The 24,894-nt window shown below is 51.1% G+C and overlaps 2 protein-coding genes across 4 annotated transcripts in view; one reads left to right on the top strand and one right to left on the bottom strand.

Annotated features, from left to right (window-relative positions):
- The window catches only part of LOC137439958 (sodium/hydrogen exchanger 2-like), a 141,954-nt gene that overhangs the window by 96,612 nt on the left and 20,448 nt on the right, over positions 1 to 24,894 (bottom strand). The gene's annotated exons all lie outside the window — the stretch shown is intronic.
- The window catches only part of RHOF (ras homolog family member F, filopodia associated), a 36,352-nt gene continuing 35,866 nt past the window's right edge, over positions 24,409 to 24,894 (top strand). The window contains exon 1 of the mRNA XM_068136256.2: positions 24,409 to 24,639. Within this exon, the coding sequence (XP_067992357.1) occupies positions 24,505 to 24,639 (135 nt within the window). The 5' untranslated portion in view covers positions 24,409 to 24,504. The remainder of the gene's footprint in view (positions 24,640 to 24,894) is intronic.

Raw genomic sequence — 24,894 nt, 5'->3', positions numbered from 1 at the left:
AAATTCGGGTTTTTATATTTTTTTTTTGTAAAACACAATCAAATTTCGCTGTTATAATTTCGAGCGCGTGAAACGCGCTCCGGGACCTATCCCACTTCCCGACACCAATTGTTGCTCTAATAGTACAATTGGTGTTCCAAAATTTGGGCTAAATGAATTTAGTCCCAGGTCCGAATCCAACTCCTGACAACCAATTGTTACGGACACGACTTATTAAGATGTTATGCTGGGCCGAGCGGAATGGCCGCCGTGTTTGCACAGTTTACCCGATTATACTCGAACGTTGGCCGAATCGCGCTACGCTAGATCAATGAAGGAAAGGACACAACGGCTGGGTTAAATGACACGACACCAGGGGTACAGTTCTCAAGACCTCCGGAGGAGGTTATAATATGGGTTTGCAGAACGTTTAGATTACACGGACAAGAGGTACAGCATAGAAAGGTGGGCACTTAAACACGGTCTTATCTTAGCCCCGACAGACCACAGATAAACGGGACAAGACTGACTCACACAGGGATTGATGGCAAGGAATGGCAGAATCGATGGCTCAAGGTGCACCTTGGCTCAGGGGCAGAATCGACCCGGTCCGGTCCAGAGATGCGGGAGGTATCTCTCAGCGCTAGGAGGTGACGTTCTTTCTCCAAGCTGGGGGCGCATCTGACGTCACCTCCGGTAAGTGGCTGCGTATATCCAGCGGGGAGTGACACGCCCTCGGCTCGTTAGCTCCGCCCCAGATGGAATCGGTCCGCCGCTTCTTATTGGGTGCGGGGGGGGGGGGGTTACCGGGCTCCGCTCTTGACGAGGAGCTGACAGTCAGCCCCTGTGTGGTAACCCCGTCGGAGCACATGGGCAATGGCGGCTAACCAAGCCGGAGTGAGGACGCGCACTCCCCGCGCCGCGGCCGCGCCGCCGCCTGCTGTTGTTGTTGGTGTTGTTGTTTCATGAGATGATGGGAGGATGCGGAGATGAGATTGTGGGGAGGTATTGGGAGGTCCTAAACTTACTACTGGTGCCATACAATCACATTCTGGTGCAACGAAGAGTCAGAATTAATGGAAACGAGTCCTTAACTGACATAGACTAAGAATAACTAGCAAGATGTCCTATAGTTGTCTACGTGAGATGCGGTGAACCTGGGCACGACATTTAATGGGGGAAAAAGGGGAAGGTCGGTTCTACAGAGTGTTGTTTACAGACAATGGGACTAGGGAATGGGGGATTGGGGATAGTTGGGGAGTATTGGGGAAATAGGGGAATATTTACAAGCGGATATGGATGGATGCCAAATCCCATATCCGCAACAATACATTCCCTAACAATTTGACATAATTTTGTTCCACTTTTTTGTCTCACATTTTACAGGAAAGCCAGCCCACCTACATGATATCGCCAACCCTGACTGGGCACCTACACAGAAGATGGGCTACACCAGCTGTCACTCCTCTTCAGTGTGAGCGTTTCACCGATATGAGCGATCACAGCAGCGTAACAGGAAGGGAAACAACATGACTACTACAGCAATACTGCTAGAACTACACAATGCAAATCCTGAGCAGTGCCCCATTCATGAGCAGATTCCACCTGTTGGAGGGACTGAAACCCAAACAGAACTGTCTTTCAGAGACATTCGTGCACTGGAAAAAAACGTGGAGGAACTACAGAAGGACAATATTGCCCTCAGAACTCAAGTGTGTGACCTGGAATAAAAGATAAGAGCAACAGGTCTGCAGGAAGAACACTTTCAGAACAACGATGCAAAACTCCGATTTTACACGGGACTTCCTTCTTGGGCAATTTTTTTTGCCACTCTTCACGTTTACATCATGTGCTCTCCCAACGTGTAAAAAACTCACAAAGTTTGGTCAAGTGCTAATGTTCCTCATGAAGTTGCGATTGAACATTTTTGAGGAGGACCTAGCTTACAGATTCGGAGTCAGCCAGTCAACTGTTTCACGAAACTTCCACCGCGTTCTTGATGTAATGTTTGTAAAGACTCAGTCGCTGATACACTGGCCCAGTCGTGACGCTCTTCGTCTCAGTATGCCGTCATCGTTCAGGAAATTTTTCAGGAAATGTGCAGTTATTATTGACTGCACTGAAGTTGAGAGCCATCCGATTATAGAGCAGCAGCCGTCAGCCGTCCGTCCGAGAGAAGAAGAGCAGCCGTCCGATTTACTGGCAAGGGCACAAGTGTGGAGCAACTACAACCACCATTCAACTGTAAATTTTCTAATTGATATAACATCACAGGGCTCAATATTCTTCCTAAGCAAGTGTTGGGGAGGAAGGGCAACAGACACTGAGATAACGGAAAACAGTGACCTCGTGAATAAACTGATGCCAGGGGATCTTGTGCTTGCCGATCGTGGTTTTTTTGTTGATGAATACTGTGGAATGGCGATGGCCGAGGTGAAGGTGCCCCCATTCACGAAGGGATAGAAGCAACTTGAAAAAGTAGAAGTTGACTGGAGCAGAGAACTTTCTTGTGTTCGGATCCATGTTGAACGGGTAATTGGAATGGTGAAACAAAAATATACTGTACTCCAAAATCGCATTCCCATCACACTGATAAGTGATGGGACATCGCCAGAAGCAACTGTGAACAAAATCGTACAAGTTGCAAGTTGCTCTCGTAAATCTTTGTCCAGGAGTAGTTCCTATGGACTGATTATCATGGAAGTGTTATTTTATGGATCAACAGCATTGCCTTATTAGTGATACACATTGTTAAATACACACATGAAACAAAACAAAATGACAAGTAATATAAAGTTGCAGCAGTTTTATTGTCACATTGTGTCAGCTTCAAAACATATGTACACATATCATGTGCAGCTTCATTTATTGTTCACAGAAAATATATAGTGTATAAATTTCTACAGAAACATTTCAAACATTACTATATCCATTGTTACTTCACCAAAAAATAATTTTTATGATTCATTCACCATGTGGAATTAGTTGACGCAGTTAGTTGACGCAATTAGTTGACGCAATTAGTTGTGATCACAGTTGACTCACACATGAACGCGTTGTCAGGGCCTTTGTTTGCCCTCTAAGATGGCGTTGCGATTGGTTGTTAGGTGCATCGTGACGTCAATGCATAAGGTCAATTCGTTGTTGTTATTCGTTTATTCGTTGTACTTATTCGTTCGTTCGTTCTTCGACCACGTGTTTCACCCCCATTTCCCCAGAGAGTTTTCACTGTTAAATTTTAAAATGTTTAAAATTTCCCCTGAAGTTCTGTATTCTGTCGTATATTATAACACCAGCTTCTTCTTCTTCTTTAAAAGGGTGCTTTCGACTTGCTCAACAAATCTATTCATTCCAAAAAAAAATTCCATCTCTGACAGTGCTTCTGTCATACATTCCTTAAACTCACTGGCACTCCACCCCCCCCCCCCCCTCACTCCAGCATCCTTAAACGTATCTTTGACTCGAAGGTCAGAATAAACTCATTTTGCAATAAATGTTCGTTTCCCATTAATCGTACACTTTCTAAATTCCAATCTCACCCCTCCCCTCCAAATCTTCCCCATCACCCATCCCTTTCAAATCTCCCACCTTGCCCCTCCCCTCCAAATCTTCCCCATCACCCAACCCTTTCAAATCTCCCCCCTTGCCCCTTCCCTCCTAAACTCCCCCCACACCCCTCCCCTCCTAGACTCCTCCTCGCTCCTCCCCTCCTAAGCTCCCTCCTCACCCATCCCCTCCAAATCTCCCCCATCCCTTTCAAATCCCCCCCTTGCCCCTTCCCTCCTAAACTCCCCCCGAACCCCTACCCTCATAAACTACCCCCTCGCCCCTCCCCTTCAAATCTCCCCACCCTCATGTTTTCTCCATTTACCCCCTCTCACCCTTCCTCCTCAAAGCGTCCTCCCCACTTCTTCCCTCTTCCAACTCTCACCTCCATCTCCCCAACATTCTGCCTTGCTCTGCCCCCCCCCCCCCTTCAAATAACACCTTACTGTCTCTCACCCAATCACCATCAAACCTTTTGGCTGCCCCATCCTTCCCTTTCTCCTAGATATTCTGAAATCTCTGACACACTTTCAACAGCTCTCCCTACCTCTTCTTCCACTTCCACATCTTACCCTACCCCTCTCTCCCTCCCCCCCCCCCCTCCCCCACCCTGTTCTGTATCCAATGCTCCCCCTTCCTCTTCATTAACGGTATAGACCTCAAACATCCGGGGCCTTCGCTCAAACTTGATTGATCTCTCCAAACAGGTTGCTTCTGACAAACCAGACTTGATCTGCTTAACAGAAACCTTCCTCCTTCATCATGTCTCTGATTCCTTAATATCTCTCCCGAGTTACTCCCACCTCCGGTATGATAGACCTGAGCCTCGCCCTGGAGGTGGGGTTGCTATCTTTATCAAAAACTCTCTTCCTCACTCGCCCTGCACTGCCCTCTCTCCACCTCACCCCCAGGAGTATCCCTGGCTACGACTTCCCCTTTGCTCCCACCTTTTGTTCATATGTGTGTTGTACCGTCCACCAAACAGTGATGACTCCATCTACATCTCGCTGTCTGATAATACGGACCAACTTCTACCTACTTATCCCAACTCTCTCTTCCTCATATGTGGCGATTTCAATTGTCACCATGCCAGTTTGCTGAGTGTGGGTACCTCTCTGACCAGCCATGGCTCCTCAGCAAAGGACTTCTGCGACTCACTGGGACTGACACAATCTGTCAATTTCCCGACCCGGATCTCAGGCACCAGAGCATCTTCTCTTCGAGACTTGGTTATGACTAACTTCCCTGCAAATGTCTGCTGCTCTTCTGCTCCAATCGGCTCATCTGATCATGTGCTTGTTAAAGTGGATGTCTCTCTGACCATTCTCAGAGAGCCTCCTCGGCGTCAACGAGTCAGGCATTTCACTCAGGCCAACTGGCATGATCTTCAAGCAGCCATCAATCATCTGGACTGATCTCCCATCTCTACCGCCTCTGACATCAACTCATCCTGGGAATTCTTCCAAAGTAAATTGCTCTCTCTCATGCACAGATTTATCCCATCCTTCGCCTCCTGGAAAGCTAATCCAACGGAAGGAAATCTCATTTCCTTTCACAAAGCCCGAAACAAGTGTGTGTCCACCCTCAGGAGAGCCAGGAAACAATATCTCTCCATTCTCAAGACCGAACTCGCAAACATGTCTCCCTCCTCCAAATCCTGGTGGCATCTGGTAAAATCCGGTTCTGTTGTTTGTTCCCCCTCCATCCCCTCGCTTACCTCAAACGGCTACACAGCTGACTCCGCACATGAAAAAGCTGAATGACTCAACTCCGTGTTTGCCTCTAAATATTGTGTCCCAAACCCATCCCTCTCTGTACCCAGTCGTACCGAGCTGTTCCTGGACTCTGTGTCCTTTCCTCCTGACAAGGTGGAGAAGTTTCTGTCCACCCTCGACTCTGATTCTGCAACTGGACCTGACGGCATCAGCCCAGGAGTCCTAAAATCCTGCTCCACCGCTCTTTGACTCCCTCTCTCTGTTCTCTTCACCCTCTCTTTTGCTCAAGGTCATCTGCCATCACCTTGGAAATCAGCCAACATCACCGCTTTACACAAAAATGTGCAAAAACACATCCTTGCAACTACAGACCAATCAGCCTTCTCCCAATTATCAGCAAAGTCATGGAATCCATCATTGCTTCGGATATCAAATCTTTCCTCTTCTCTAATGGCTTGATCTCTGATCATCAATTTGGTTTCAGACCAGGTCACTCTACTCTGGACATGCTGCTTCTGCTGTCTCAACAATGGATGGAGGTCCTCAATGCCAAACAGGAAATTAGAGCTGTCTCCCTTGACATATCACGTGCCTTCGATACGGTCTGGCACCCCACTCTGCTCACCAAACTCTCCTCCTATGGTATCCATGAAAATCTCCACGCTTGGCTTGTGGACTTCCTCTCTAGTTGTAGTCAACGTGTGGCCATGAATGGGTTTCTCTCATCTCCCCCTTCCTGTTCAGGCTGGGATTCCTCAAGGCAGTGTTTTGGGCCCTGTGCTTTTTCCGGTCTTCATCAATGATCTCTCTGGCTCTCATGAAAATCCTCTATCTCTTTGCTGATGACTCCACTCTCTGCCGCTCCATTCCTCATCCCTCAGATCGGCAGTCCGCAGCCTCCTCACTCTTTGCAGACCTGGACAAAATCACAGACTGGTCAAACAAGTGGAACATGTCTTTCAATCCTGACAAATCTCACACTCTTACTATGTCTCTCCGAAAAGACCGACTGGACAACCCTCCCATCCACTTTCTGAATAATTTTCTCCAAGAAGTTCTGTCACTCAAGCTTTTGGGTCTCACTATCTGCCATTATCTTTCCTGGTAAAACCACATTTCAAATCTGGCCTCCAAAGCCAGTCGCCGACTGGGCATCCTCCATCGTGTGAAGTCCTTCCTTGTGTTACATATTTATGTGAATGTATGTGAATTACCATTCAGGTCTTTGCTTATCCATGTGTAGTAGATTAAGGGTTGTTGTGGTTGGAGGGTCAGGAGCCCTTCTGAAAAAGAGGCCGGAAACGGAAGAGGAAAAGACACGAGGAAGAAAAGCGACGAGGATTTTTCTTCCTCGCCCCGCTCCGACGAAAGGTGGGATTGATATTGAGCCGTGTGGAAAAGCGGCGTTCCCGAGCCCGTCTGGCGAGAGGAGTTACCGGGACGGATACCTGCCCGGTGGACGTCAAACTGTCGTGTGGCCGTGCACCGACCCAGCGTCTGGCACCGTTCGCGACACCGTCTAAAAAGACGCGTACGGGTCGCACGTTGGGGCCTAACACGCGTTGCAAGCGGCGTGGGGCTTTTGGCTTGCTTTACCGTACCCGCTTCGCGTGGCCACGAGGGGCTGCAGCCGTGGTGCCTGGTACGATACCTGCCCGGTGGAAAAACGTCCACCCGGGGTTCGTTCAACCGCCCGAGTGCGGCGACGCCGACCATCATCTTGGTCAGGAGGGGCCCAGAGACATTGTGCGGGACCGAGACCAAAAGGGGGTCGTGAGTACCAACGGGGACACACATATATAAGATGGCCATCTTAATCATATAGGGAATTGATTGTGGATTGGGAATTGTTGATGGTTGTTTGTTGTTGATTGCTCGGGGAATATATCCGTGATTGTATCATTGAAATTGTATGATATTGTTACAGACGTGGCTTGGATGTTATTTACCGAGCGGTTTTATGGTATGACCACGTCTGCACAAGTTACCCGATTGTGCCCGAACGTTGACTAGTCGCGCGATGCTGGCTCAATAAGAAAAAGAAGACACCCGGCTGGATTACAATAACACAATACGACACCAATGTTTCAATTCTCAAGACCTCCGGAGATTATATTCGTACGGAAAGGTTAGATTACAAGGACGAGAGGTACATCATAGGAAGACAGGCACTTAGACACAATCTTATATTATTCCCAACAGACGACAGATAAACGGGACAAAGCTGACTCACACGGGGGTTGATGGCAGGAAAGCGGTTGTCGATGGCTCCAGGTGCACCTGTGCTCAAAGGTTAGAATCGACCCGGTCCGGTCCAGAGATGCGGGAGGTTTCACAGCGCTCGGAGGGGACGTTCTTTCACAGGCGGGCCTTTCTCTCTCAGCGCTCGCAGGTCCTTCTTTCTCCAGCTCGGGGCGCATCTGACGTCACATCCGGCGCGGGGCCGCGTATATCCGGCGGGGAGTGACACGCCCTCGGCTCGTTAGCTCCACCTCGTGGAATCGGCACGTTGCTTCTCATTGGGTGCGTGCGGGGGGTTTACCAGGCTCCGCCCTTGACGAGGAGCTGACAAGGAGCCCCTTCGTGGTAACCCCGTGGAGCGCATGGTCTGGAGCTAATCGAGCCGGTGTGAGGACGCATCCTCCCCCGCTCCGCCGCCATCTCCTCTGTTGTTGTTGTAATTGTTGGGGAAGAAGATGGAAGGAGGTATGGGAAAGGTCCTAAACTCACTACTGATGCCATATAATCACATTCTGGTGCAACGAAGAGTCATAATTAATGGAGACGAGGCCTTAACTGACATAGAATAAGAATAACTAGGAAGATGTCCGAAAGTTGTCTACGTGTGGTGCGGTGGACCTGGGCACGACATTTAATGGGGGAATAAGGGGAAGGTCGGCTCTACTGATTGTTATTTACATGCAATGGGACTAGGGAATGGGGGATTGGGGAAAGTTGGGGAGTATTGGAGAAAATAGGGGAATATTTACAAGCGGATATGGAGGCCAAATTCCATATTCGCAACATTGCACCCTTCTCTACCCTCGGGGCGTCCCGACCCGATAAATTTTTACCTACTTTAGTGTGGCACGCAATGTAGTTCCCTCTACTATTAACTCTACCCTGAGTGCGACAGTTTTACAGATATTCACAAATGAGTAAATATGTCCCCCTGCGACGTTGCACCCTTCTCCTCACAGAAACACACCCACAGGATAACCGAATCCGGAAAGAATCCTCAAACTAAACATACAGCCGGTAGGGAGCATTATTTACAAGATTACGCTGATATCTACACTACGATCCAGGACCTGTCTTTGGGGGAACACATGCAGATGTTATGCATAGAGAGAGCGCGCTTGCCAGCATCGATACACCAACCCACGAGTGCTCTGTGGCCGACGGCCTTTAATAACGTGCAGAGCACCCTTCCCGAGCATCAACAGCACCACCCCACCACCAATCGGTGCAGTCACCATTGTTCAATGATTAAAAATAAATGCGACAACCCCTAACCCTGCAGGTGTCTCTTGCTCTTCGTGTGGCCTTCAGTGGTGTTAATTAACAGTGGTTCACCTTTATGGCATAGGTGCCACGTTGACCCATAGGTCCATCCCCGGGTGGTGCTTGGCCGCAAACGAACTGCGGTCCATTGTGGGTGGCCACAAACATTGCGGTCCATATGGTGTATCGATCCCGGCAGCAAACAGCGAAAGTGCAGGCCCACAACTGCGCAGCCAGCACCTCTCTCTCCTCTCTCTCTACCCCAAAGCCAGATCCTCGGAGGTGGGAGACAAAAGAAGAAACAAGTGAGTAAGGTGGTAAGGGCGCAAAAGTGCACGCAATATAAGGTAATGCACACTGGGGGCACATGGGAACCAGGTGAGACAGGTACGTTCCTATCGTACGCCCCCCCCCCCCCCACCAGGTAACCTACATGGCCCCTCCCTTACCCCTTACTGTATCCACACAACACAACACTACCCATAAACATCTACTTTACAAATCAACAAACATCCCTACTGTCTTCCCCGTTCCTCCCATAAACCAAATTCGTCTTCTCTCCCTCCTAACCAATCAAATTTGCCATTTTCAACTCTCATCAAAATTTGCCATTTTCAACTCAACATCAAAATTTGCCATTACCAATTCATCATCAGTCCCTCCTAGGGAGGGAGAGATGGAATCACCCCAATGTCTCATCCACGTCGTGATGCGTCTCACAAATCCTCACAGCAATCTCATTTCCTGCACAAAACAAAGAAAACACAGGTGTGGAGTCATCATCATCACCACAGGTAAGTGGCTGCGTATGGTGCGACAGGTTCATCAATCCTAACTATCTCCTAAATGACTTTAACAACTTTACACTACCCGGGGTCTTTCTCCGGCCAAACCATCGGCCCTCTTACACTATGGGTTCTAAAAACCAATTCCCATTGGCCAAACTGTGGTGCTCTTCAATTTGGGGTCTCACTCCCCCGATTCATCTCCCGGTGCCCTCGTACAATTTCTGGGCTGTGGCGTGTACCTCTCCCAGTGGGTCTACCCACCTGCACCCCTCCACCACTGCAGTTGCCTCCGAGCTTACCTGCTCCTTACCCTAACCTAACTACCAGGGGAAGGCCCTCTGGCTCTCTCCCCACTCCGTGCCCTCTCTGGCACTGGGCTGCCCGATCCACACCCGGGATCCTCAGGCACCCACTCACAACTACCGGCTCCCAGAGCCCACCTGCGGCCTCACCTGGCCGACATCCTCACAGTGGTGGAGTGCCCAACCAACTACACACACTAACAGGCTACACGCCCAGCCATTTCCACAACACTAATGCACCCATTCACAACACCATTCTGCAACCGCACCACAAATGCCAATATCCAACCACAATTTACCTGCTCCCTCTACCTAACACTTACACTACCCGCCCCGGGTACTCGTGAAAGGGGGTCCACTCTTCCCCCATCCACACCTTCGCACCATGCACACCACTCCGTACCACTTACTCCAACTCTCTCCACACACCTGTACCTGCACACCTGTGCTCTCACACTTGGTGCCACCTGCACCCTTCTCTCCCCAAGCGCATTCGCGCTGATCCACAACACTCACTACTCATACACTGCTCCACACACCTGTCCAGTTGCACACCTGTGCAATCACACCTGTTCAATCCTCACACACACGCAGCATCATCTCAGCTAACTACTCCCTTCTGAAACTTGCGCTTCCCAGTCGTCCCTTTAAACTATTGCGCTCCCTCGTCATTATCATCCATACTAATCTACCTGCGTCCCCACTACAGGTATCAGTCACAAACTAAACTTAACGTTACCTACTGTCATCTTCTCGGGCCCTATCAATATAACCTAACCCACCCGGGCTAGTTTTCACTGCCATACACCCCATAAACTATTGCTCCTTTGCCCCCCATGGGAAAGGTGGCAGGGATGCCACCCTCTCACACCGGGCCTATCGCTCCTCAATCCCCCAGTCCTCTGGCACTAATAAGCCCCCCTTATTCAGAGGTACTGGGTCCCGCCTCGGCATCTAAAGCCGAGGCAATCCACGGGGGCGCCTGCTCGCCGGTGTAAGGTCTTATCCGGTCGGCGTGGACGATCCGAGGGAGGGCTCGTGGCCCCATTTTGATCTTAATGACCACGTCACAGATTTGCGACAGGACGACTCCGGGGCCTTGCCAGGGGGAGGTGAGTTTTGGGCACCTTCCCTTTCGCCTCCGGGGATTAAAGAACCAAATCTTCATCCCCGGAGCGTATTGACTCCCCTGGCTCCGGTCGTCGTACCTGCGCTTCATCTTTTCCCCCGCCAGATGGAGTTGGCGGCGGGCGAAGGCATGGACTAGCTCCATGCCTTCCTCTAGGTGACGTGCATACCCCTCCCTCGGCGGGTTAACCACTGTGTCTGGCACGGGACCGCATAGCAAGTCGGCGGGAGCCCGTAACTCCCGCCCATACATAAGCAACGCTGGACTGCATGCGGTGGCCCCGTGCTGGCTGGTTCGGTAGGCCATGAGCAAGTAAGGGAGATGTTCGTCCCAGTCATCCTGACGGGTGGTGGTGAACAGTGCCAGTTGTTGGATTAGAGTTCGATTGAATCTTTCCACCATCCCGTCAGATTGAGGTCTTAAAGGCGTTGTTCTGGTTTTCCGAATTGACAGGAGACTGCACACATCTTTTAGCAATTTGCTCTCAAAATTTCGTCCCTGGTCGGTGTGCAACTCCTGTGGAATCCCATGCCGGCACACAAATCCTTCCACGAAGGCCTGCGCTACCACCCCTGCTTCTTGGTTGGGGAGGGCGTAGGCCTCCGGCCACTTGGTGAAATAGTCCATTACAACGAGGATATACTTATTACCTTGGCGGGTGCGGGGCAGCGGTCCTAGAATATCCATAGCCACCCGCTCAAGGGGGGCCCCCACCTGATGTAATTGAAGGGGGGCCCTCATCCTCCGTGCTGGTCCCTTTTTGGCAGAACAGGCGTCGCATCTCCGACACCAGTCCTGTATGTCGCGCCCCATATTCACCCAATAGAACCTCCGGCGGACCCGAGATATTGTCTTTGTCCTGCCCAAATGGCCGCCGGAGCGGGTACCATGCACCTGTTGCAATATGACGTTCTTGAATTTGTCAGGGACTATCACCAGCCAGGAAGTTCGATCAGAGGGAACCTCCACCCACTTGCGATACAAGATGTTGCCTTTCAATTCCAGGGTCTGCCACTGAGCCCAATATGCCTTTGTTTGTGCCCCGAGGGGGGTGACCTCTTCCCCCTTTGGTCTTTGCCCCAATTTGACCCATTGGAACACCGGCCCCAGAACAGGATCCTCCTGCTGGGCCGTGCTCCAAGCCAACTCTCCAAATTCCTCGTCCGCGGTTAGTGGCAAAATTGGCCCTCTCACCCGGGTTGCCCGGACGACGAGAATCGGGGCGGAATCGCCCAATTGCTCCCTCTCCTCGTGTCTCGCACAAAATTTACAGTTTTCCCCCAGACAAGGACGCCGAGAGAGTGCGTCCGCATTACCATGGGCCTTCCCGGCCCTATGGGCCACATCAAAATCGTACTGCTGCAACTTTTCCAACCACCTTGCAATTTGGCCCTCCGGTTCCTTGAACCGAAGGAGCCATTGCAAGGAGGAATGGTCAGTTCTAACCAAAAATTTCCGCCCGTACAAGTACGGGTGGAAATGGTTCATGGCAGCCAGCATAGCCAATAACTCTTTGCGAGTGACGCAATAATTTCTCTCGGGCCTACTTAAGACCCGACTATAATAACCAATCACTCTCTCCACGCCCTCCTGTGTCTGAGACAAAACTGCGCCCAATCCTTCCTGGCTCGCATCCGTGTCCAGGGTAAATGTCCCGTCACTAGTGGGGTAAGCTAGAAGGGGTGCGGATGTTAGACACCCCTTCAATTTTTGGAAGGCCTCGTGGCACTCCCGTGTCCAATTAAATCGCGTCCCCTTCTCCGTAAGCCGGTGGAGGGGACGGGCCAACTCCGCAAATTTCGCCACAAAGCGCCGGTAGTAGGAGCAGAGTCCCAAAAATCCCCGCACCTCTTTGATGGTACGTGGTGCGGGCCACTCCTCTACCGCTTTAATTTTGTCTGGGTCTGTTTTTACCCCCTCGCGGCCAATCACGTGACCTAGATAGGCCACCTCTCTTGCAAACAAAGTGCACTTACTCGGGTTCAGCTTCAACCCTGCCTGTCTGAGGCACCCGAACACCTGGTCCAAATTAGCTAGTGCCTGGGGGAACGTTTGGGCATGTACCAGGACGTCATCCAGGTACACCAGGCATGATTGCCATGGCATGCCGCCTAGTACATGCTCCATCAATCTCTCAAAGGTGGCGGGGGCGTTACACAAACCAAACGGCATCACAGTAAACTGATACAGTCCCTTACCTGTGGAAAATGCCGTTTTCTCCTTCCCTGCCCTATCCATCTCCACCTGCCAATACCCACTCTTGAGGTCCAAAGTTGTGAACCAATTTGAGCCCGCAACGGCATCGAGGGTGTCATCAATCCTTGGCAGGGGATATGAGTCCTTGAGTGTCACGTTGTTTAGCTGGCGATAGTCCACGCAGAACCGCGTGGTCCCATCCTTCTTTTTGACCAGCACAACAGGTGACATCCAAGGACTTCCCGAGGGCTCGATCACACCTGCGTCGAGCATTTTTGCAACCTGCTCGTCAGCTTCCGCCCTCTTGCTCCAAGGGAGCCGTCGGGCGGCCTGACGAATAGGCCGGGCCTCACCGGTGTGGATCTGATGTTTCACCAGGCCCGTACGTCCAATATCCTCGGTGGACAGGGAGAAGAGGTCCAAATGGGACCCAACCAGTTTGTGTAAGGCCTCCCTCTGGGTACCTCCCAACTCTACGCTGCTACGATTTACCATCTCGCAAATGGGATCGGGCCAATTCCTACTTGTTATTGAAGGCTCCCCCCGGGGTCGGCTCGGCTGGACGTTCTCGCCCCTCACTGTCGCGACTTCCTCAACTGGGGTGCAGCCAGCTACCCTCGTGCCCCTTACTATAGTGCGTGGTTCTGTACTCATATTTATTACTCGGACGGCCACTACCGGTCCGTCCGTTTTTACAAGGGTGCGGCCCACGATTAAACCCGGTATGGACTGCGCTGCCACTGGTTCGACCAGGCCGCAGGACTCCTGCCATGTTGGGCGAGCTGCCCACCGGGCCGGCACTATCGCCTCGGCCCTTGGGGGGATGGTCACGGCCTCGGAAGCCTCCAGCTCCGCTCTCTCGGCCGTGCTCACTCCCCCTAACGGCAGCTCTTCTACTCCCACCTGCAGGATCCCCCGGCACAAGTCGATTTTACAACCGCTGGCAGTCAACAGGTCCAACCCTATTAAACATGGGTCGCACACCTCCGCCACCCAAACATCTATCTCCCTCCTTACCGACCCTAACTTGAGGGTCACAGAACCACGCCCTATGATCGGGGCCGTTACCCCGGTAGCAAGCTGCAAACTATAATTTTGCAGGCGCTGGATCTTATCCCAGCCACCTGCGCTCGAATCAAGGACCACAGGGCTGATGATCGTGGCGCTAGCTCCTGTGTCCACTACGGCGTCTACCCCCACGCCGGCAATTTTGCATCTAATTGTCAGGCTACCGGTTCCAATTTGGCCACAATAAATGACCTGTCGCGTCAATGAGGGCTCTCCTCCATCCTCTGCTGCCGAACACCGCCCTACGTGCCCGACACCTTCTAGTTTCCCGGGGTCTGGCGGGGGGGTGTCTGGGGTCGGCTAACCCGCTCCCCCCTGGGCGGAGTTGAGGACCTCAACTGCCGGGGATCATCCCGGCGCGCGTTTCGACAGTGCCGCGCCAGGTGACCCAGGCGGTTGCAGGTATAGCACCTCACCTGATAAGGTGCTTGCCTCCGGAATTCCAAATTCCCCCCCCTGTAGGTCCGAATTGGATTACCCGCTCGTGGTCCACCGCGGGCCACCTCCGGGGCCGCCTGCCATGGTCCAGGTCCCGCCAGGCGCTGGTCCACCAGCCTCCGGACCATGCCCGCCAGGTCAGGACCCACGTCGGGGGCGGGTCCCCTAAGGGGTCCGCCCTCCATCGGGGGTCCCACCTGGCGGACCGCCATTGCGAGACGCTCGCCCCCTCGGGCTAGGGGCCTCGCTGCTTCCCAACGGGCCGCAGCGTCAGCCGCCTGGCTCAGAGTCTGCGGGCGCCACATGGCGAGCTGTTGCCGGAGCTCAATATCCGGGAGGGCCTGGATAAAATGGTCCAGCGCCAGGCTTTCCCGGGAATCCGCTGCCATGCTAGCATGTGCGATCCCCACTGCGCGGCGAATGTCGTGGGCAAGTTCCCCGATGGCTTCCTGGGGCTTGCGTTTTCGCAGCGCGAGCTGAGCTTTAACAAGCTCGCTCTGCTGTTCTATGCCGAATCGATTAATTAGGGCGTCGCGGAGGGCTGGCAGGGTGAGAGCACCCGCTGGTAATGCCGTCAGCACCTCCGCCGCCGCGCCGCGCAATGCGGCCACCAGGTGTACTCCACCTTCGTCCTCACCCCAACCGTTGCCCTTACACACACAGTCGAACTGCGCCAGGTACGCGCGTAGATCACTCTTGCCGTCATACGGCGCGAGTGGGACCTTGTGGGACCACCTCATATGTGAGTCGTTGCCCGCCTGCCGGACCCCGTGCGTCGCCCCTTGCGGGGTCAGCGCGGGGCCGAACCGGCCGGGCCCCCACAGTACACTACCCCCAAGGGGCTCTCGTGCCTCCCCGGTCCCTCCAACAACTACCCCTGTTGGTGTCGATGCATGGGTCACACCTCCGCAACCCGCTACCCATTCCATACCACCACAACCTTGCTCACCCACACCTCGCACCTCTCGTTCCATACCCTCCGGAACAGCCATACACCTCACTCTTGGCCTCTCACGAACATCCGGGTCTATCTCGACCCCCAAGCTTATTAAATCACCTGGCGCATCATACGCACGACCATATTGGTCACCACTTACACCGGGTCCTCTTTCTCTTCGCTTCTCCTCCATCACCTGCGAATCCCTCATCCGGTTAATGAGCACATCATCACGATCCGAACACAGACTCTGGACCAATTCTTTTACCTCCTCTTTTATCTCTTTCTTATCCTCTCTCCGTCGCTTTTTAATTTCGCTCACCCCCTCTTCCACTTCTTCTAATTTCTGCTTCACCTCCTTCATCTCCTCGTGCGCCCCTTTAAGTTCTTCCTCTAACTCCACTTTATTTTTTTCTATGTGCTCCCGCACCTCCCGCTCTTTAACCTCCATCACCTCTACCACTTTGTTCATTTTTTTTCGTCAAGTCCTCATGTACCGTCTGACACTCTTTTTTAATTACCCCTACGTCCTTTTTCATCTCCTTCTGCGTCGATTTTAACCCCTCTATTACCGCTGTGTTCTTCTTTACCTGTTCCCCCAACTCCTTTTGTCCCACTGTCAGTTGTTCTACTCCCAGCGTCAACTCCTCTATACCCCCTTGCAATTTTACAGTCCCCTTTCTCACCTCCTTCTCCATGCGCTCCTTACAGTGCCTCACCTCCTCGCGCACTCCTCCGACCTCCTCACTCACTCCTCTTCTGATCTCTTCTCCCATCACTTGCATCTCCTGCCCAGATGCCACCCTCATCTGCTCCATTTCCTCCCTGTGAGCATCCAGTTTGGCTTCTACCCCCATTCTGACCCCCTCTATCTGCTGCCCCATTTGGTTAACTTCCCTTTCCGCTTGGTCCCTCATGTCCCTCAATTTGCCTTCCATACTGTTTTCTAACCCCTCTAACCCTTTTTGCATCCCTTCCATTTGATTCTCTTGAGCGGCCATTCTGTTTTCTACCCCCGTTAACCCATGTTTTACTTCTTTTATCCCGTTGTCTAACCCCTCAAAATTTTTGTCTACCTTCTCACCAGTACCCCTCGCTTCGTCCCTCATTACCCCCAATTGCTCACTCCGAGCCCTCGCTTCGTCCCTCATTACCCCCATTTCGTTTCCCATTACCCCCATTTGGTTTCCCATTACCCCTAATTGGCCCTCCAATCGCTCACTCTGAGCATCCATTCGGTTCCCCATTACCCCCATCATTCTGCTTTCCATTTCTTCGCTATTCTGGGCCATAAGGGCCTTCATTTGTATGAAAAACAAGTTCAAATCCACCGGGGGCGCTGCCACGGTCGCTGGCGCGGTGATCAGCGAGGCGCCATTTTGCGCGCCCGCTTCTTCGTGCGTGACGGCGCTATTTTGCGAACCTGCCGCCCTCACTGCTTCGCTCTCCTCCTGTCCCTCATTTTGGTCCTGGATCGACCCTGCTTCACTCTCCCCTACCGGACCCCAGCTGTCTTGACCCGCCATAGCGCGACTTTCAAAATTCGGTTTTTTATTTTATTTTCGTAAAACAAATTCAAATTTCGCCGTTATAATTTCGCGCGGGAAACGCGCTCCGAATCGATTCTACTTGTTACCAATTTGGGCCTAATAAATTTAGTCCCGGGTTCGAATTCCACTCCTCGACACCAATTGTTACAGACGTGGCTTGGATGTTATTTACCGAGCGGTTTTATGGTATGACCACGTCTGCACAAGTTACCCGATTGTGCCCGAACGTTGACTAGTCGCGCGATGCTGGCTCAATAAGAAAAAGAAGACACCCGGCTGGATTACAATAACACAATACGACACCAATGTTTCAATTCTCAAGACCTCCGGAGATTATATTCGTACGGAAAGGTTAGATTACAAGGACGAGAGGTACATCATAGGAAGACAGGCACTTAGACACAATCTTATATTATTCCCAACAGACGACAGATAAACGGGACAAAGCTGACTCACACGGGGGTTGATGGCAGGAAAGCGGTTGTCGATGGCTCCAGGTGCACCTGTGCTCAAAGGTTAGAATCGACCCGGTCCGGTCCAGAGATGCGGGAGGTTTCACAGCGCTCGGAGGGGACGTTCTTTCACAGGCGGGCCTTTCTCTCTCAGCGCTCGCAGGTCCTTCTTTCTCCAGCTCGGGGCGCATCTGACGTCACATCCGGCGCGGGGCCGCGTATATCCGGCGGGGAGTGACACGCCCTCGGCTCGTTAGCTCCGCCTCGTGGAATCGGCACGTTGCTTCTCATTGGGTGCGTGCGGGGGGTTTACCAGGCTCCGCCCTTGACGAGGAGCTGACAAGGAGCCCCTTCGTGGTAACCCCGTGGAGCGCATGGTCTGGAGCTAATCGAGCCGGTGTGAGGACGCATCCTCCCCCGCTCCGCCGCCATCTCCTCTGTTGTTGTTGTAATTGTTGGGGAAGAAGATGGAAGGAGGTATGGGAAAGGTCCTAAACTCACTACTGATGCCATATAATCACATTCTGGTGCAACGAAGAGTCATAATTAATGGAGACGAGGCCTTAACTGACATAGAATAAGAATAACTAGGAAGATGTCCGAAAGTTGTCTACGTGTGGTGCGGTGGACCTGGGCACGACATTTAATGGGGGAATAAGGGGAAGGTCGGCTCTACTGATTGTTATTTACATGCAATGGGACTAGGGAATGGGGGATTGGGGAAAGTTGGGGAGTATTGGAGAAAATAGGGGAATATTTACAAGCGGATATGGAGGCCAAATTCCATATTCGCAACAATATCCTTACCCTTGAAATATATCATTGAACATCAGTTTCTCTTGGGTGGAATTCATAGGGATTGCGTTGCGAAAGCGCATATATAATACTACTTTCTGGCGAAGTTCCTCTCACGGTCCGGGGGTCACCGAGACCAGGTAGTCACCGAGGGGACCACGTAACAGAATTGGGGGCTCGTCCAAATTACGATTTGCGGATTCGCAATTGGGTCTACGTCCGGGATCTAAAATTGTATAAAATAATAAAATAATATTTTTATTAATTAAAATTTATTAATTAAGTAGTAATTGGAAAGTTTTTGGGGAAATTGGGGTAAAGTCTTGGGTGAAGGTTAACAGGTGTTAACGATAGTCACCATGGCGTTTGTGGCACAGAACTTTGCGGTAACACCGAGTGAGGCACAGTTCCGAGCGTTACTAAAGTCGGACCTCTTGAAATTGGCCAAACATTTTAACTTGGAGGTCCGAACTAATTTGAGGAAGGCAGAGTTGCAGGCCACGGTGATACAATCTATGGTGGGATTAGGAACATGGGACGAGTTAGCCTGGGAGTGGCTACCCGAAGAACCAGAAGACGTTGAGCTCCGGAAACTGGAGTTGCAATTACGGAGCCAGGAACGGATCAAAGAAGAAGAAAGGAAAGCAGAAAAGGAAAGAGCAGAAGAAGAAAGGAAAGCAGAAAAGGAAAGAGCAGAAGAAGAAAGGAAAGCAGAAAAGGAAAGATCAGAAGAGGAAAGGAAAGCAGAAGAGAGGAGAGAAGAGAAACAAGCAGAGGAAAGGAGAGTGGAACGAGAACTCCAGGAAAGGTTAAAAGAAGAAGAAAGGAAAGCAGAAGAGAGGAGAGAAGAGAAACAAGCAGAGGAAAGGAGAGTGGAACGAGAACTCCAGGAAAGGTTAAAAGAAGAAGAAAGGAAAGCAGAAGCGAGGAGAGAAGAGAAACAAGCAGAGGAAAGTAGAGTGGAACGAGAACTCCAGGAAAGGTTAAAAGAAGAAGAAAGGAAAGCAGAAGAGAGGAGAGAAGAGAAACAAGCAGAGGAGAGGAGAGCTGCAAGGGAACTCGAAGCAGAGGAGAGAAAAGCAGAAAGGGAATTAAAGGAACGTGACATGGAGCTTCAGCAAGAAATTAAATTCAAGGAGCTGGAGTTAATGAGAGAACGGGGAGAGGCACAACCCTTGCTGACGGGGTCGACACCTAACCAGAAAACCTGGGATGTGGGCAGACATGTGAGGCTGGTTCCACCGTTCAGTGAAAAGGAAGTCGCGAAATTTTTTCCACACTTTGAGAAAGTGGCTCGACAATTAAACTGGCCGGAGGAGGCCTGGACCATACTCGTGCAAAGTGTGCTGGTGGGAAAAGCTCAAGAGATTTATTCGGCACTACCAATGGACCAATGTGCAGATTATGAGGTACTGAAGAAGCACATCCTCAAAGCCTATGAGTTGGTTCCGGAAGCTTACAGGCAAAAATTCAGGAATGCCAGGAAGAGGGAGAGTGAGACCCATGTGGAATTTGCCAGAGTGAAAGAAAACATGTTTGATCGGTGGTGTGAGTCAAAAGGAGTCGGGAAAGACTTCGAAACATTGCGTGACTTGATCCTGGTGGAGGAATTTCAGCAGTGTGTCCACGAGGACATCAAAGTGTACCTGCAGGAAAAGAAAGTACCAAAGTTGTGGGACGCAGCCACCATGGCAGATGATTATGCCTTAACCCACCGAATAGGGGTCCGCGAACCTAACTCCTCGCCTGGATCTCCGCAGGGGAGGTGGGGAACAGCAGGTGCGGAGAACGACCATACATGGCGGCGGCCTCGAGAGGATTATGGGGACAACGCGGATACCCCACCTGTTCGAAATCAGAGGGATGCGGGCCCAAGACAAACTTATAGTTCGGGGGGCCCGAGGCAGACCACAAGTTTTTCCTCCGGGCCTACTTGCGCTTTTTGCAAGAAACCGGGACACTTGATGTCCAGTTGTTACCGCATGAAAAGGGAAGACCCAGAGCGGAGTCCGACTATTACGACTCCAAATGCAATGGCCATTGTGAGAAATCGCCATCAAAAGGGTTACCAACCATTTATTTCAGAGGGGTTTGTGTCACGGGATGGAGCCTCGACTAACCGGAGACCGGTTAGGATATTGAGGGACACAGGGGCACATCAATCTTTAATGCTTGAAGGCATTTTGCCATGGTCCGAGGAGACGGCAACGGGGGATAGTGTTCGTTTACAGGGGATTGGGGGCGGTGTTAGTGCTCCACTTCAGGTCATCCATTTGGAGTCCGATTTGGTGTCAGGACCGGTCACCGTCGGTTTACAAGCCACGCTTCCTGTAGAGGGTGTCTCTGTGGTTATCGGGAATGATTTGGCCGGGGGTCAAGTTTATGGTGACCTGAGGGTTGGTAAAGAGCCCAGCAGGGAAAATAACACCACACCAGCTCGGGATAGCGACAAAAGTGCCAAGTTATTTGTAGGGGGACTGAACTTCAAAACAGAGGAAGAAGTTCTGACCTCTGTCTTCAACAGATATGGGCCGCTGGTGGAAGTGCGGTTGGTAAGAGACAGGGCAACGCAACAGTCAAGAGGGTTCGGCTTTGTCACGTTTGCCAGCACAAAAGACGCCAGAGAGGCAGAGAAGAATTGGAATGGCAAGGATTTGGAGGGTCGGACCATAACAGTAGGGAAGGCATTTCGTAGGCGTCGAGAGGTCTACAGGAGAGGACAACTGGGCGGTAGTTTTGGTGGTGGCCGCAATCAATATTATTATGGAGGCTCCCTGAGTTACGGCAGCTCCCGAAGGAAGGATTGTCAAAGTAGTGGCCGAGAAGGAGACCGCTATTCATGGGACTACAGGGACAAGTGGTCCCACCATAATTATTAGGGAAGTTCTGAGAAGTTGAAGCACTGAATGCGGCGGAGCCGCCGAGCCAAGATTCCTACACGGATTAACCGTGAACGCCGTTCCTAAAGGCGTCCATGTAGTGAACTTTCATGCACGGACTAACCGTGAACTCCACGTTCCTCAAGGCGCCCATGTAGAGAACTTTCCTGCATGGACTAACCGTGAACTCCACGTTCCTAAAGGCATCCATGTAGTGAATACTCGGCTTGGCCTCCCGGAAAAAGTGCTATCGAGTTGCTTAACTTTGGATCTTTGATCAACCCCTTAACCTTCATTCACAAGAAACTGACGGTCAAAGTCAGAGGGTCATGAGATGGAGTTTGGCTTGGCAGGAGTCCAACGGGAAATTGAACATGTAAAGGGCAGGGACAATGTCGTTGCTGGTGCTTAGTCCAGAGTGAGTACTCTGGGGGGGGGGTTGTGGTGAAATTTTGGTTGCTTTATTTTTAAGTGATAACTGTGCCCGGGGGGAACTGATAATGTGGGGGGGTTGAGTTATCTGGTTGGTTTCTCCAAATTGGCCGGCAAAGAAAGTTTTCGCTGGGTTCAAACTTTCTTTCTTGAAGGGGGGGAGTGTTACATATTTATGTGAATGTATGTGAATTACCATTCAGGTCTTTGCTTATCCATGTGTAGTAGATTAAGGGTTGTTGTGGTTGGAGGGTCAGGAGCCCTTCTGAAAAAGAGGCCGGAAACGGAAGAGGAAAAGACACGAGGAAGAAAAGCGACGAGGATTTTTCTTCCTCGCCCCGCTCCGACGAAAGGTGGGATTGATATTGAGCCGTGTGGAAAAGCGGCGTTCCCGAGCCCGTCTGGCGAGAGGAGTTACCGGGACGGATACCTGCCCGGTGGACGTCAAACTGTCGTGTGGCCGTGCACCGACCCAGCATCTGGCACCGTTCGCGACACCGTCTAAAAAGACGCGTACGGGTCGCACGTTGGGGCCTAACACGCGTTGCAAGCGGCGTGGGGCTTTTGGCTTGCTTTACCGTACCCGCTTCGCGTGGCCACGAGGGGCTGCAGCCGTGGTGCCTGGTACGATACCTGCCCGGTGGAAAAACGTCCACCCGGGGTTCGTTCAACCGCCCGAGTGCGGCGACGCCGACCATCATCTTGGTCAGGAGGGGCCCAGAGACATTGTGCGGGACCGAGACCAAAAGGGGGTCGTGAGTACCAACGGGGACACACATATATAAGATGGCCATCTTAATCATATAGGGAATTGATTGTGGATTGGGAATTGTTGATGGTTGTTTGTTGTTGATTGCTCGGGGAATATATCCGTGATTGTATCATTGAAATTGTATGATATCCTTACCCTTGAAATATATCATTGAACATCAGTTTCTCTTGGGTGGAATTCATAGGGATTGCATTGCGAAAGCGCATATATAATACTACTTTCTGGCGAAGTTCCTCTCACGGTCCGGGGGTCACCGAGACCAGGTAGTCACCGAGGGGACCACGTAACACTTGGCACACCTGAGCTCCTCACCACATACAAGGCTTTCATCCGCAGCTCAATGGAATACTGTTCTCCCCTCTGGGCCGGTGCTCCTGCCTCACACCTAGCTCGGCTTCACACTGTTGAAACCATAGCTTGCAGAATCATTGGAATCACCCGTGATGAAGCCAACTCCGAGGACCTTTCACTTACTCACCGCAGGCAGGTTGGTGGGCTTTCTGTCTTCTACCGACTCCTCTCCGGCCATGCTTCCCCAGCTCTCTCTCTCTGGACTCTGTCCCCCAAATATTCCTACAGGTCGCACAAGATCTGCCTGCAACCCTTTTATGGTTAAACTGCCAAAATCAAGACTCTCTGCTCACCTTCACTCCTTCATTCCTCTTTTCTCCCGCCCTGGAACAAATTCCCTCACTCTGTTCAATCCCACTCCTCCCTCCAGGTCTTTAAAACAGCTGTTCACCACCATCTCTTATCTTCCCCCATCCAAAACCTTGATCTTTTCTACCCCCGCTAATTTCACCCCAGATTCACTTTTTTGAAATACCAACTTCCTTCCTGGAAGTCCTTGCAGTGTCCTTGTTTTATACTTCTCCCACCCCTCCCCCCCTTCCCACTCCTCCTCCCCCCAAGCCCTCCCACTGATCTCCCAATGTCCCTGCTCTCAAATGTTGTGTTTGTGTGCTTCCCCTTCTCTCCCCATCTTGTCTACCTCTACCCTTATTATGTTTTGTGTCTGTTTGATTTTTTTTTTTGTGTGGGTGTGTGATAAATGTTAGCTCTTACACGGGCCTCGATCCTGTATACAAAAAAAAACAAAAAAAAACATTTTAGTGCAATTTTAAAAATGGGATTTTGAAAATCCTAAAATCGGGAACCTGGTTTCACCCGATATTCTTCAACTGAAATCTACTATAAATGAAATAAATTTCTGTAATCTACTACAAATGAAATCAATTTCTGTAATCTACTATAAATGGATGAGGTGTGTGTGTGTGTGTGTGTGTGTGTGTGTGTGTGTGTGTGTGTGTGTGTGTGTGTGTGTGTGTGTGTGTGTGTGTGTGTGTCATACTTTTTGTGTCTATTAATTAATTATATCGTTTTAAAATGTACCTTTTAACCCTTTGGACTGCTTACTGCTGAGACCCCTTCGACCGTTGAAGACCCCAAAGACCCTTAAAGACCCAAAGCTCCCCGAGCACCCAAAATACCCAAAAGTCTCCGAGGACCCTAAAGACACCGAAAACCCAAAAGACCCCGAGGACCCAAATGACCGACAACACCCAAAAGACCTATAACACCCAAAAGCCATATAGGAACCAAAAGACCCAGAATACCCAAAAGTCCCCGGGGAACCAAAAGACACAGAAACCACAAAAGTCCTCGAGGATCCAGATGACCCAAAAGTCCCTGGGGACCCAAAAGCACCCCCCCCCCCAATCACTCCCCGAATCCAGCAGGCAGGTATGCTACAAGGCAGTGAAGACCAATGAAAATTTGGGATAACGGACCAACGGGCCCACTCGTTGATAATAAAAAAAAGCGAGCGCTAAACGGGCGTGGCCTCTGTAAAGAGGCGTGGTGAGGATGATTGGCGGTGGAATTTCGACAGTGGGCGGAGTCTAGGTAAATAGGCGGGGTGTATTCAAAGTGTCGGGAAAAGGTGATTGTAGTGAAGTTATTTGCCCATTTATTCCTGCGTGGCGCTATCTTGTCTCCGTCTCCATAATCTCCCTGGATGTGATGCTGGCGAACAACCTGGTCGGACAGCAACAGGACTCGGCGAATTCTGAGCAGGTGAAGCTCGTGATCGTGGGCGATGGAGCCTGCGGGAAGACTTCCCTGATTACGGTGTTCGCCAAAGGAACCTTTCCCGAGGTGAGTCAGACCATGAAGAATGGATGGGTGAAAAATAACTTTTTTTTATGGAGCACTCCCATATGAGCACTTGGCTCACGATGCTGGTGAATTCAGGGTTCAATGTCATATAATGTATTGATTTGTCTTTTAATGTCCTTGTAATTCATGTAAGAGGACATTGGTGTAATTGTTTTGTTCACAACACAAACCAACTTCAAGAACATAAATGTAAAGGATGTTATAAGGAAGCAGCTGGTAACAAGACATATGGAC

The sequence above is a fragment of the Myxine glutinosa genome, chromosome 14 (genome assembly GCF_964187855.1).
Source record: "Myxine glutinosa chromosome 14, kmMyxGlut1.1, whole genome shotgun sequence".
NCBI lineage: Eukaryota > Metazoa > Chordata > Myxini > Myxiniformes > Myxinidae > Myxine > Myxine glutinosa.
The sequence above is the reverse complement of the archived record's forward strand: the minus strand, read 5'-3'. Positions and strand labels throughout refer to the sequence as shown.